We start from the raw sequence: 14,836 nt of genomic DNA on the forward strand, positions 1-14,836 counted from the left end.
TAAATAAGAAGTGAACCGGTCCCAACAACTTTAGAATTAATAGATAAACTGAACACACTGTCTTGAAATGAACAACAATATCCTAATTTGTCCAAATAAGAAACAGAAACCAAATTCCGTCTAAACGACGGTACAACAAAAGTATCTATTAAATCCAAATAATAACCAGTACTTAATAACAATCTAAAATGCCCAATTGCTTCCACATCTACCGACTTGCCATCACCAACATAGATGCGTCTTTCGGCATCACTTGGCCTTCGGTAGCTCAGGCAACCCTGCATCGAAACACTTATGTTAGAAGTAGCACCAGAATCTAACCACCAAGTGTTTCTAGGTACTGAAGCCAAATTAACCTCAGAACAGACTAAAGCAAGGAATGTACCTTTCTTCTTACGCCATATGCGATACTTAGGACATTCCTTCTTCTCGTGTCCATGCTTCTTGCAAAAGAAACAACCCTCTGGAAGCTCCTGTTGGGCTTGTTTCTTTAGTGCCGGACCTTTATCTTTAGCAGCCTCATTTTTCCTCTTGAGATTCTGACTTTTAGAGGTACTTGCGAAATGAGCACTTTCAGTCTTATCTTGCTTCAATCTTTCCTCCTCTTGAACACAAAATGAAATGAGCTCGTTAAGAGACCATTTCTCTTTCTGGCAGTTATAACTGACCTGAAATTGACTGAATTTAGGAGGGAGAGATATGAGGACCAAATGGACAAGCAAGTCATCTGATAACTCAAGTTTGAGTCCTTTCAACTTTGAAGCAATATGAGACATTTCCATAATGTACTCCCTTATGTTTTCATTGCCCTTGAACTTCATTGAAATAAGCTTCTTTAAAAGAGTGCTCGTTTTCAGCCTTATCGCTCTTTTCAAAGCGCTTTTCGATTTCGGCAAGAAAATCTTTGGCATTGGTGATCTGTTCAGACACCGCACCCCTAAAAGCTTCAGGTATGCCGCGCTTGATGATCATAAGACTCATTCGGTTAGAACGGTCCCACTTCTCATAGATCCGCCTATCATCGGCGGAACTAGCATCCGTAAGAGAAGCCGGCTTATCCATTCTAAGCGATAAGTCAAGATCCATGCAGCCAAGAACAATCATCATGTTCTCCTTCCAATCCTTAAAGTTGTTACCATTAAGGACCGGAACCGAATTGAGATTAGCAGATACAGTAGCAACAGCTGAAATAGAACAATACAATCACATAAACATATATACACAAAAATTTAACCTTAATAAGCAATAAAATTCAAATAATGGTAAATCCCATCTCAAGATACCTAAATGCAACATCAATACCAAGTCTTTGGACAATAATATTAACTGCTAATGGTAATCTTGTTGTAATGATCAAACATTAACAATAAGGCTTGTCAAATAATGAATCTATCTTTGGATCGATCAATTATTCACAAGTAAAACTTTACAATTGTTACATGTTTATCATCACAAATATGTATATGTAATTTGGCCAGTCACTAATCTTCATTTGGGCCGACTAGTATCCGCATAAATTAACATACACATAACATCCAAAATTCTTCATAAATAATCTACACAAGAGAGGTCACTTTGACGACATTTTGTTTTAATTATTTATTAAGAATAATGGACAAATATTTATATATAATATACCATTAATTTGAATAACTTAAGGTTAATATGCTTAATGTCATATATGCATTAATATATATAAAAAAAAAGGGTAATTAAGCTAAGTAGCCTCCTGAAAAAAGCCAATTTATTTTTAGCCAACGTTCTGTAAATAAGTGGTAAATAGCCCGGACGATTTATTAACAGCCAAAATTTGACTAGACTACCCTTTTTCATTTTCCCGCCCAGTTTCATTTTTAATCAGCACAAAAATTTCGTAATTAATGCTGGCGAAAATCTAGGAAAGTAATTAAAACCGTGTATATGCGTTCACACACAACCGCCCACATTAATTTCCATAAAAAAAGAAGAAGAACCGCTGCAACGATAATATCCTCTCCAAATCTGTTGCAGCGATTTCTGCAGGCTGGTGCTCGAGCCGTGCCTGAGAAGGAGATCCTCAACCGGGTCAAGCTGCAGTGGCTGGCGACGCACGCGAGGGAAGCCGCGAGCGACGATGGCGGAGATCGAGTCGCGTCGGACCGTCGGAGAGCGCGCGCGAAGAAGATCCAACCGGCGATGGCTGGGAAAAGCGCGCGCGAAGAAGATCCAACCGGCGATGGCTGGGAAAAGCGACCACGAGCCGATCCAAGAACCAAGCCGCGAACGAGTCACCATCGCCGGTCCATTTTGATGGTGGTCACGTCACCATCGCCGCCGGTGACCTCCGAGGTCCGCGTAGGAAGAGACAGACATGATTAAATAAGAACAGTTTTTTTTTTTTTTTTTTTTGTTGCTGTTCATAGAAAACATATTTACAGCTGCCTCGTGTAAATAAGAATCATATTTACAGTATATTCAGTGTAAATAAGAAGCTTATTTACAGTATATTTACAGTATATTTGAACTGAAATAAAAATTCTGGAAATATTTTGAGCACGAAAATTCTGGAAAATATGAATATTGAACTGCATCCACTTCTTCAATAATTTCGCCATTTTTGAATATTGAATAATTAAAACTTGCTGTAATTTTTTTCAAAATTCAAACAAAAAAACTTCCTAAAAACTTGACGAAATTTTGAATAATTAAATCTTGCTGAAATTAAAACTTGCCATTTTGAATAACTGCTTCCACGTTTTAAGTAACTGCATCCAAATCATAATAACTGCAGCCACGTTTTCCATAAATTCGGGATTTTGATTATTGAATAATTAAAAGTTGCCGAATTTTTTTTCAAAATTCAAACTAAAAAACTGCCTAAAAAAGAATTACATATTCGGTCAATCAAGGGCAAATGAGTAAAAAAATCTTCTTAAATGAGCTGCCACGTAATCATCTAGGCTATTTACGGATTATTAACAAAACGTTGGCTAATTTTAAATTGGCCGAGTTTCAGTGGCTTATACAGCCAATTTTTTGAAAAAAAAATGCACTGACAACTAAAACCCCAAAACCATGCAGACTTAATCCAAAACTCTTGACTTATATGTATTTTATGCACTGGTTTTAGGCTGAACAAAAGCCATAGGCTGACATGCGTATTTGTCAGTCAATAAAGCAAAAGTAGGCTGAATCCTAATTACGCAAAAGCAGGGTCAAAGGAAAACCAAAGTTAAGCACAATATTCCATAAATATGCTATATATATATATATATATATATATATATATATATATATCAATTGCTACGTATGACCACATATGCCAAGAGTTTTCCATATTAAACCGCAATTCAGATGCGACTAACAACAACAGAAGAAATAACACAAACCAAAACAACAGAATCGCATAACAACAGAATCGCATAACCGACATTGATTAACAAAATAAAAAAAAAAAAAAAAATCTAGCCGATAACCAGAGGAGATTAAAACGAACGATAATCTATATGGTGCAAGTAATCAAAATCTGGACTAAAGACCATAATCAATATCGGCAATATCTCATGAATTAAATTAAGGAATGCTCTGATACCAATTGTTAGGGTTTTAAATCCCTAAAAATTAATCCTAATTCAATTCAAGAGAAACCAAACCATAGATCTTAATAGCGGAAGCGTACCTGAATCTATGGATTGCAAACACCAAAAATTGGATGGTCTTCTGATTGCAGTTTGCCTGAGTCTGGAGAATTCTTGTTGATGGGGATACAAGAAAATAATCGTACGTTCTGCAATCAGGGACCTACCCTGTTATTAATAACTGCCAGGCAGTTACTAATAACTATTTCTTATTTCTAATTTGGCCCCTCATCAAATTAGATTAGCACTTATGGTAGCCACATAATAACTTCATGACAAATATGTCCTTAAGTCACAAACTTTATTCTAAATTAGACCACATCAATTTTGATTTAATTAATAATGACCCAACACATTTATTTAATGACATTAGCAGTCCCAAAATTATTCTAACAAATTTAGCTCTTTTTTTATAATCCCACGAATATAAATATAGGTTATTTAACATGCTTCTTGTTTCGTTGTACATGTGCGGCAATTTTTCTGTTTGCGGACAATAAATATTCTGTCGTGCAAAGTTTAAATTGCTGCAGTCTCTAGTCATGAAAATATTCCCAACGTAGTATTCAAAACAATGTGTCCGATAGATCACCTTCAGTTATAATTCGAGAACACTATTTGATTCCAAATCAATAAGAACAACATGGAAATATATAAAGTAATAACTATAAATAATTGTCACATACAATTTCTTTATAGTATTTAATTCGTACACTTTAAGGTATTGAAATTCAAGTTGAAATATACAAATGACAACCTCGGCAACTTGAACATATATACTTTGACTAATTATATTGACCAAAAGAAAAATCATGTGCAAGTCAATAGCTCTAGCTTTATACATGTTGCAAGCCTGCATGTATAGAGATGTGTGTCAGGAAAACAAAACAACTAACAGAAATAAACTCCAAATAACATGGTTTTGCTATGAATAGTCAGAGAAAAAAAATATACAAATTAACCTTAGCTAATTGATCAGTAAAATAGAGAAATTACATTTTAATATTTTAGAAAATAGTCAAAATTATATTATTCAAATGTTATAACATTATCAATAAAAAAAATGAATCATTATATATACTACTTTAAAAAATTTATAAGTTATTAACACTTAGTATATTTTTTTTGTAGGAATAAGAGGTATCGAGACATCTTAATATCATTGAATGATATCTAGGATTTGTGGGAAAACAAAACCTATTGCATGGAAAGTTTGATTCCAAGTTAATAATAACAAACAAGGAAATATAATATTAACGATGAATAATTGTCACATACGATGTATAATATTTAATTCATACGCTTAAAGGTATTGAAAGTCAAGTTGAAATATACAAATGACAACCTCGGCAACTTGGACGAATACTTGACTATTTATCTTGACAAAAAAAAAACAAATCATGTGCAAGTCACGGCTCTTTCATTTAACAATAGCTCTAGCTACATATCGTCAGAAAAAAAAAATATTAAAAAATAACCAAACAGGGTTTTACTATTACTATGAATATTTAGAGAAAAATTATACAAATTAGCAATTCAAAATTAACTTAGTAGCAAATTATCGAAGATTTTAACTTTTAACCAAACATTTAAATTTACATTATTCAAATTTTTTTACTATGTCAATAAAAATATTGACCATCATATATAAACAATTTGCTATTGTAAAAAAAAAGATGTATATATATATATATATATATATATATATATATATATATATATATATATATATATAGACACTTGGTATTAACATTTTTTTTGTAAATTTTATATATTATATTAATTTTAGAGAAAATGTTACTATTTTACAAATATATTAGTTTTAATTGGATATTACCCATAATTATAACTTTCTTACCAATAATAAAGGTTTTGTCAAATTATAGATTTATTATTTTTTACACTGCCCGAGTCACGAGGAAACTTTGACTATATTACTAATAAATAAGTTTCAAATTGTTATTTTGTACCCATTTTCCATATATATTTGGAATTATCTCATCAACTCTTAACGCAAGTATAGATTCCCTATTTCTCTTTACGTACCCAACTTGTGACTTTTTTTCCTATATATATTTTGTGTGGCAAAACAACACAACATCACAGCCTAAACATGAGAACATCAAAACCCTCATCAAGTTTTTTCTTTCCCATCGTTCTAATCTTCGTGATCCTCCTAATAACATCCGAATCTTGTTTCGCAAAAGAGAAACCCTACATCAAAGAGAGCTCTCCGTGCAAGCGATTCGTGCTCTATTACCACGACATCCACTTCAACGGCACTAACGCGGCCAACGCAACCTCAGTCACGGCGTCGAAAGACAACCCTTTCGGCGGGCCCTACTTTTTTGGGAGACTTGTCGTTTTCGATGACAAGATGACGCGTGACAACAAGCCCGATTCTCCGAGCGTGGCTAGGGCTCAGGGATTTTACTTCTACGACATGAAGACCAAGTACAACGCGTGGTTCGCGTACACTCTCGTCTTCAATTCGAGCGAGCACAAGGGCTCTTTGAACATCATGGGCGCTAATACGATTTCGGAGAAGACTAGGGATCTTTCGGTGGTCGGAGGCACGGGAGATTTCTTCATGGCTCGAGGGATTGCCACGCTTCAGACCGATGATTACGGAGACTTTGTTTATTTCAGGCTCAAGATGGATATCAAGCTCTATGAGTGCTACTAGTTAATTTGCTAGCTAGGTCAGCGTAATTTAGTACTTATGTTTTGGTCTTCTACTTTTATGTTTTGTTTCTCCATATATTTAGTTGTTGTGTTTCATGTTTGCTTTGTTTATTCGTGATATTTATTGTTATTTGTCTTACCGTGTTATTATCTTGTACGCAGAGACATATCAAGCTATTATAGGACCTTAGGTGGATTTCTATCGTATAAATATTATTAAAAAAAAAATTATAATGACTCATGTGACACTCGTGTAATTTTTGAAAAATTATACGGTGCTGCTTAGTAAGTAAGAACGCTTCAGTCTTTGGTACTAAAATATCATTATTTCAAATTATTGCAGAAGTAAGAGAAATTTAATAATATATTTTTTTTGACACCCACATGTACATACATATATATATATACATACATATATATATATATATATATATATATATATATATATATATATATTAGGGGATTTTTTTTTTTGAAGGGGCATATATATATTAGGGGATACTGATATTATTGGAGTACCAATAGTTCGATATTCTTGCGAGAAAGAACATCGGATTTCTCACGTGACAACTGACAAAGGTGCCCGATCAAAAAATAGATAAAAAGTTAATCTAAATTTCTTAAAAAATGACAAAAAAAACTAAGAAAGATCGCATATCGGTGACCTATCAAGGCATTGAAGCACTAAATTATTAAGTTTCCCATATTTTCTTACAAATGCTAATTAAAATAATAATGATAACTAATAAATAGGTGATGTAGCTAAATAGTCAATTTAAAGTTATGAATTTGTAAAATAGTTAAAGTTTATCTTAATATAGTGAAATAGCCAAAATGTACAGTTGGTTTCAAAAACAATTTTGAACCAAAGACTAATTTTTTTTAAAGTGATAAATTATTTATAGTAATCGTCAAAAAAAATTTGAAAATGTAAATTTAACTATTTTGCTGAAAAGTTGAAACTTTGACTATTTTGTTAATCAAGAAGTTTCAAATAGCTATTTTGTACAATTTTTCCTTAATAAATTGAGTAATATTCAACGCAACATACCTCTCGCAAAAATGTCCGTGGAAAAAGCTCGAGAACTAACGGAAAAAGAAACGCTCTAATTCCATGAGGTAAGGACCGAGAACCAGCGATCAACATTATGAAGAATGAAATTGACTGTAAGACTAGTCAAATGATGAATATATTCAAACGGTCTTAAGAAACAACTGTCTCGACCATGACGCTTGAGCACAGAAGATGTAAGTGTTGGTTAATTATCAGCATATAATCGTAAAGATTGTGGACAATCTGCCATGAAGTGTTTTTCTCAAGACAATCAGTTTTAACCAAGATAATAATTATAACGAATTTTGTTATCAATGGATTTTAAACATTTTGCAATTAGTGCATATGACTTAACCCTAATGCTAATAATGTTAACAATATGTAACTTCTTCATGTAAAGATCAGCGTATGAGTGTATGACTATAACTCTGCTGGTAAATAAACCACGTGAAAAGCTCTCTCTCTCTCTTTCTCTCTCTCTCTCTCAACAATGTTCTCCACCGACACATTTTGCAATGGGAAGACAAAATGCCACTACTGCAGTAAATATATGTCACACACAGGATGGAGAATTTTAATTCATAATTCAGCATATCGATGAACACCAAGAAGGACAACACAACAATGTGATAGGAAACGCATATCAGTGTATAGTTTGTGGGGGCTTTGTCCATTACACCAGCTTTCTTTCAAGACCATTTAGTGCACATATCTACTTATAATTGCCAACGCATTTACAGCTATTAATTAATATTATTCAGCATGAGAAAAATAATTCAGGTTATTTAGTATATATATATATATATATATATTAAGCTACATAGAGAAATTAAACTTTGCTGAAATAAAATTGAAAATTTACAAACAATAAATTAAGAATATGAAATAAAATATATTTCCAGAAACTAATAATATGGAAATTACTTTTCTATTACAAAATTTGTGTTTTTTTTTACTATTTTTAAGCACCATTTTTTTCCATCTTATTTTCTATTTTGACGAATTAACCTCTTTATAACTCTCACAAAACAAGGGTTAAGAATCTGGTTCAACCCGTCACTTTTGGCGTTGGGTCACACTCAAACTATTTCAACATCATAAACTATCGAATTGGTGATAAAATTGTGAAACCCCGGAATTTTTTTAAATATTGTTGAAATCTTCTTTTTAGTATTTTAGTATATTTAATATATATGTCTTTTATTTATATATATAAGGATAGTGTGCTTGTGATAACTATATATACATATATATATATATAGTATGTGTTTGTGATATATATATATATATATATATATATATGATATATTGTGTAATCATATGTATATATAATTCTTACATAGTTACATATGAATATATAATTAGTGAAGAGTTGGTATATTGAGAATATGTATATAATATAGGTTATTTATGTATAAATTATATAAAGAGATTTGTAACTAACTATGCCACTTTAAACATGTGATTTTGGATTTAGCTTATGTTTGACAATTTTTAGAAATATAGCCAAATGGTTTAGGTGACAATAATTAAGGTCTGATTTGCCCTTATTTATTAACAAATTCGTCACTTTATCTCTCTTATTTTTTTTTAATAATTTTTTTTTTTGCATCAAAACTTCACAAATTCGTATCTTTCTCATACGAACTCGAAATTGAGTGATTTCAGATCCTACAAATTTGTGGCGTCGAGATCTTCAAAAATAGACCCATTGTGTTTGATGAAAAATAGACCCATTGTGTTTGATGAAAAATTTGTGGCTATTTCACTAAAAGTTGTGAAACATAGGTTAAAAACAAATTTTATAGTTTCATTTGCCCTTCTAATATATATATAGAAAAAATTATCATTTCAAAGTTTAATAATACAAAATTTAAGAAACATGTAACAAATTCTTTGGACAAAATAGCTCAAACTTTTTTTGCCAACTTTAAATATTTTTACATTTTTTTTTTGTTTATATGTGAACGGTACTAAGAAAAATTTATTAATAGCCCTCATTCATTTATGACGGTGGAAAAAATATTTGTCATTCACTTGCCCCTTTTATTAATACAGTTGTATGCTTATAATATTCGCATATCATTTTACTTCATGTTCCAAAGTAATGAAAGAATTAGATATAATTGTGACTCAATTTTAAATAAACTACCAAATGTGGCGTAACCTCAACCCACAATATCAAGCCTTTTAACAAGACTAGTTTAAAAAACGTGCTACGCGCGAGTCAGCAATATTTTTTTTTAAAAAAAGTGAAAAAGAAAAATAAGTACAATAAAGTAAGTTTAGACTTTTAATTGTATTAAATATAATATACATTAAAAAACTATACAAAATATATTGATGAGAGAGAGGGGAAAAAATTAATATACATAAAAAAATTATACAAAATATATTTATGAAAGAAGGAAAAAAAAATCAAAATCGGAAGTAAAAAAAAAAATCAAAACTGGAAGGGAAAAAAAATGGCTCCACGTGTCGCTGCCTGGCGGCACCAGAATTCAAGTTGAAATAAAAATATATACAAAATATATTGATGAGAGAGGGGAAAAAAAATTAAAGGTCGGAAAAAAAATTAATGATAATATATGTTATTGATATAGTATATATAATATAGTATTAGTAATTATGATTATAATATACATAAAAAAAAAATATACAAAATATATTGATGTTTGGAAGGGAAAAAAAATCAAAATTGGAAAGAAAAAAAAATCAAAATCGGAAGTAAAAAAAAAAATCAAAATCGGAAGGAAAAAAAATGGCTTCCACGTGTCACTGCCTGGCGGCACTGATAGGTGCGTTAATCACGCGTAAACTCCTATCTCCCGAGCTTAAATCCAACGAGTTCTCAAGGATTTTGATTATCTCTAGAGTGTTTTTGATGGATTTTCAGGTCTATATGGGTTTTACTAGTGTTTGGGGTCTCAACATGGAAAAATATGCTAATCGGAGTCAAAACGGAGCAAAAACGAAGAAAAGAAGCGTCAAAAACATTTTTGACAACTCCGCGCGCCGCGAGGTCCATTTCGCGCGCCGCGCGGAGTGGGAATTTTGCAGCAGAAAGCCACAGAGTCCTACGCGCGAACCGCGCGGAAACAAAATGAGGGACCGCGCGGCGCGCAGGAACAGGCGCGCGGCGCGCGGTCATTCTGGCAGGCTTCGTTTGCTTCGATTTTTGTAGCGAATCTCAGCCATTGGATGAGATTGGAAGGCTTAGATTGCTCCGAAAACAAGACCACTAAACCCTAAAAAAGACCAATACTTTAAGAAGGGAGAGGGCAAGGGTTTTAGGGGGTGCTATCAAGAACAACTTTTCATTTTCTCTTAGTTTTTCATTAGTTTTTCCAAAATTTCCAGACTTGTTCATATTTTTGTGGCTCCAATTTGAAGAGAAGGAGAGAGCTGCAGAATTCTACCATTGCTACATTCCTACTCAAAGTGTTCTATTCTCTAAACTCTTATATTTCTAATTCAAGTTCTACATATGCTTATGATGTTTCATGGTGTGTTGTTCTTGTGTTCATATTTAAGCATTTTCATTGTTATGGTTATTAATATGAACTAGTCTCATGTAGGGCTATGGTGTAGCGGGTTCATTACGATGTAGGATTCAAGATATTAGATTTGTTAGGTTGTTGTTTTTCTCATCACTTTTTACTTAATCCACAACTATGCTTAATGCTTGTATGAACTCATGCTTATTTTATATTCAACTCTAATGCTTGAGAAAGATTTGGTTGTTGTGTTTTTGTGTGGGTTACTAGAATTCATTCCTAGGCTAGATATAGCTAGGTTGTTCTAGACTCGTGATAATACTCTTGTTCTTTAATGCTAGCCGTGCTTGTTAGGAGTTGAGATCGAGAGATGATATTCCGGTATCGGTTTAGGTTGTTAGATGCTTGAGAGAGATCTATCAATTCGATTAAAGTGAGTATGAGTAGTGAAAAGTGTGAATTCCAATAGCTTATTTCTTTTCTTAGTTCAGCGAATCCAAGTTATTTTATGAACCCGTGAACCATAGCCCTTCCCTTTGTCCAATAGAAATTTTGTGCATCGAGTTATTTAATTTTGTGACGTGTTAGTTAAATTTTGTGACAACAATCTTATCAAATATATTTAGTTCTATATTAGCTTGTGAATCTTGAATCTTCAATTTAGCTAGTCCCCGTGGGATCGACTCGTTCTTACGATTTATTACTATTGCGACCACGTGCACTTGCGTGTGCGAGAAAATTCGCAACAAGTTTTTGGCGCCGTTGCCGGGGAACTAGTTCTAAATTGCAATTCAACTCATAAGCTTTTATTTGAACTTTCTTTTATTTTTGTTTTCTCATCTATTTTCGTATTTCCTTGTGAAGGTGTATGCGAAAAGACGGTGAATCCAGCCTCCTACCGATCGATCCCGAAATCGAAAAGACGTGCAAACGAAACCGGAAGGCAAAACAACAAAGGATCGAGGGAGCCACAATGGCCGAGGAGCGACCTCTTCTCGACTACGTCCTACCTACCACAAATGGGTATCGTCCGGCCATTGTTAGTCCAGCCATAGAGAACCGGGGCTTCGAAATCAAAACCGGGATGATCAACATGATTCAACAAAACCAATTCGCTGGAGGCCCTACCGAAGACCCGAACGAGCATCTCGCCAACTTCAACGAGCTATGCGGCACATTCCACATCCAGAACATAAGCGTTGATGCAATCCGACTCCGCTTGTTCTCATTCTCCCTTCGCGACCGAGCGAAGATTTGGCTGCAATCCTTGCCCGCCGGCTCCATCACCACTTGGGAAGAACTTTGTGCCAAATTCCTTGCAAAGTTCTTCCCGTTCGAGAAGACAGCCCGGTTGAAGAATGCGATCCATAGTTTCGGGCAATGGGATGGGGAGTCTTTGCATGAGGCATGGGCGCGCTTTAAAGAAATGTTGAGGAAATGCCCTCACCATGGGATAGCCTTGCCGGACCTACTACAAACATTCTACTATGGTCTCCTCACCTCGACAAAGACCTTAGTTAACACCGCCGCGGGAGGCACGGTGCTAACTAAGACGCCTTCAGAATTCCATGACTTGCTTGAAGAATTGGCTCGTTCCAACGAGCAATGCCCGGTAGAAAGAAGACTCATGAAGCCCGGTCCCGCGACCGCACACGCCACCACATCCGGAGACAAATCGGAAGAGTTGAAAGAAGTGCTAGCACAAATGGCGGAGCTTAACAAACAGCTCAAAGAGATGAAAGTGGCAGCCAAGGTCACACAAGCCGCACCGGAGCCATGTTTTTGGTGTAATGGGGCTCATTTCACCGACGATTGCCCTCAAGCCAATGACGTACATGCCGAGCAAGCCAACTACGTCAACAACTACAATAACCGGGGCCAATATCACAACGCCAACAACAACTACAACAATGGAGGTCGAAACAACAATTACAACAATCAAGGATGGAGAGGACCTCAACAACAACAACAAGGGTTCGGGGACAATCAACCTTCACCGGCGTACCACAACCAAAATCAAGGGCAGCCACAACAACAACGGGGGTTCCAACCTCAACAACAACCAATTCAGCCCACGCCCAAGATCGAGCCAAATGACATGTTCCTAGCATTCATGAATAGGACAACGGCAATCATGCAAAATCAAGAAACCGCGCTCCAAAATCAAATGGCGTTGATCCGGAACATCGAAACACAAGTGGGTCAAATTGCTCAAGCTCAAAGCAATAGACCACAAGGGAACCTTCCAAGCAACACCAACGTCAACCCGAAGGACCAATGCAACGCAATCACTCTTCGCAGTGGGTTAGTGGTTGAGAGTTCAAACAAGGGGAAAGAAAAAGAAGGAGACGGCGCATCATCATCAACGCCACCACCGCCCATGCCTACCTCATCGACTCCTTTGCACGCCCCCGTGCCATTTCCTCAACGACTCAAGAACAACAAGCTCGACGAGCAATTCGGGCGGTTTGTTGAGATGCTCAAACAACTCCGAGTCAACATTCCGTTCGCCGACGCCATTGTACAAATGCCGAGCTATGCGAAGTTCATGAAAGACATCCTCTCCAATCGGCGCCGGATCGACGATTGTAGCACGATCACACTTTCCGAGGAGTGCAGTGCTATAATCCAAAGGAAGCTTCCACCAAAGATGAAAGATCCGGGAAGTTTCACCGTACCATGCGCCATAGGGGACCTCTACTTCGAGAAGGCGTTGTGTGACTTGGGAGCTAGCATCAACCTCATGCCATTCTCCATCTTTCAAAAGCTTGGCATCGGAGAAGTGAAATCCACGCGAGTGACGCTCCAAATGGCGGACCGATCTATCAAATACCCAAGAGGCATCATCGAAGACATCCTTGTCAAGGTGGATAAGTTCATCTTCCCCGCCGATTTCGTGGTGCTAGACATGGAGGAAGACACAAATATCCCTATCATATTGGGAAGGCCATTCCTAGCTACCGGAGGAGCCTTGATCGATGTCCAAAAAGGCGAACTCAAGTTAAGGGTGCAAGATGAGGAAGTCGTCTTCAACGTCTTCAAAACCATGAAATACCCGAAAGAAAGCGACGATATATTCCGGGTCGATTTTTGTGAGGCGGTCATTGACGACTATTCTTGCCGCTCGGATGAGCCCCTTGAGGTATGTCTTCTTAACTCGTGTGATTCCGCTAACGAAATTGTTACTTGTGCAGCCTTAGAATACGCGAATTACATGGATGGGTTCGAGCCCAATAGAAGGAAGTATTTCGAGGAGCTAGGAGAAAGCCCGAAGCCACGCAAACCATCCATCGAGGAGCCTCCGGAGATCGAGCTCAAGGAGCTGCCTTCTCACCTCCGCTACGCATTCCTTGGAGCTGAGAAGACTCTCCCGGTCATCATATCCGACCACCTCACCGGTGAGCAAGAAGACAAGTTGTTGCGAGTGTTGCGATCCCATGTGCCGGCAATTGGATGGACTCTTTCCGACATCAAAGGAATTAGTCCATCTTTTTGCACGCATCGCATCCTCATGGAAGACAACGCCCGTCCCTCCATTGAACATCAACGAAGGCTCAATCCGGCAATGAAGGAGGTGGTGCGCAAAGAGATATTGAAGTGGCTCGACGCCGGAGTAATCTACCCAATCTCCGACAGCTCGTGGGTTAGCCCGGTCCAATGCGTCCCAAAGAAAGGAGGAATGACGGTGATTCGAAACGACAACAACGAACTTATCCCGACTCGCACCGTCACCGGCTTCCGAATTTGCATGGACTACCGAAAGCTCAACACCGCCACCCGAAAAGATCACTTTCCGTTGCCCTTCATCGACCAAATGCTTGACCGCCTTGCCGGCCACGAATATTATTGCTTCCTCGACGGCTACTCCGGATACAACCAAATCGCCATCGCTCCCGAAGATCACGAGAAGACAACATTCACGTGTCCGTATGGCACATTTGCCTTCCGGCGAATGCCCTTCGGCCTATGCAACGCACCGGCTA

The 14,836-nt window shown here is 36.3% G+C and overlaps 1 protein-coding gene and 2 pseudogenes across 1 annotated transcript; 1 reads left to right on the forward strand and 2 right to left on the reverse strand.

The window, feature by feature from the left end:
• LOC149405403 (uncharacterized) lies at nt 1–1,078 on the reverse strand. The gene is made up of 2 exons (XM_089606926.1): nt 386–1,078; nt 1–278 (listed from the first exon to the last, which is right to left on the reverse strand). The coding sequence occupies exons 1-2, from the start codon at nt 909–911 to the stop codon at nt 250–252; spliced, it is 555 nt and encodes a 184-aa protein (XP_089463052.1). The 5' UTR covers nt 912–1,078; the 3' UTR covers nt 1–249.
• Nucleotides 1,079–5,722: 4,644 nt separating this feature from the next.
• Nucleotides 5,723–6,559, forward strand: LOC149405404 (dirigent protein 5 pseudogene; annotated as a pseudogene).
• Nucleotides 6,560–12,197: 5,638 nt separating this feature from the next.
• On the reverse strand, nt 12,198–12,308 carry LOC149405405 (small nucleolar RNA R71; annotated as a pseudogene).
• Between the last annotated feature and the right edge of the window lie 2,528 nt (nt 12,309–14,836).

Source organism: Urtica dioica, chromosome 2 (assembly GCF_054948205.1).
Source record: "Urtica dioica subsp. dioica isolate 48M chromosome 2, U.dioica_male_clone48M_v1_H2, whole genome shotgun sequence".
NCBI lineage: Eukaryota > Viridiplantae > Streptophyta > Magnoliopsida > Rosales > Urticaceae > Urtica > Urtica dioica.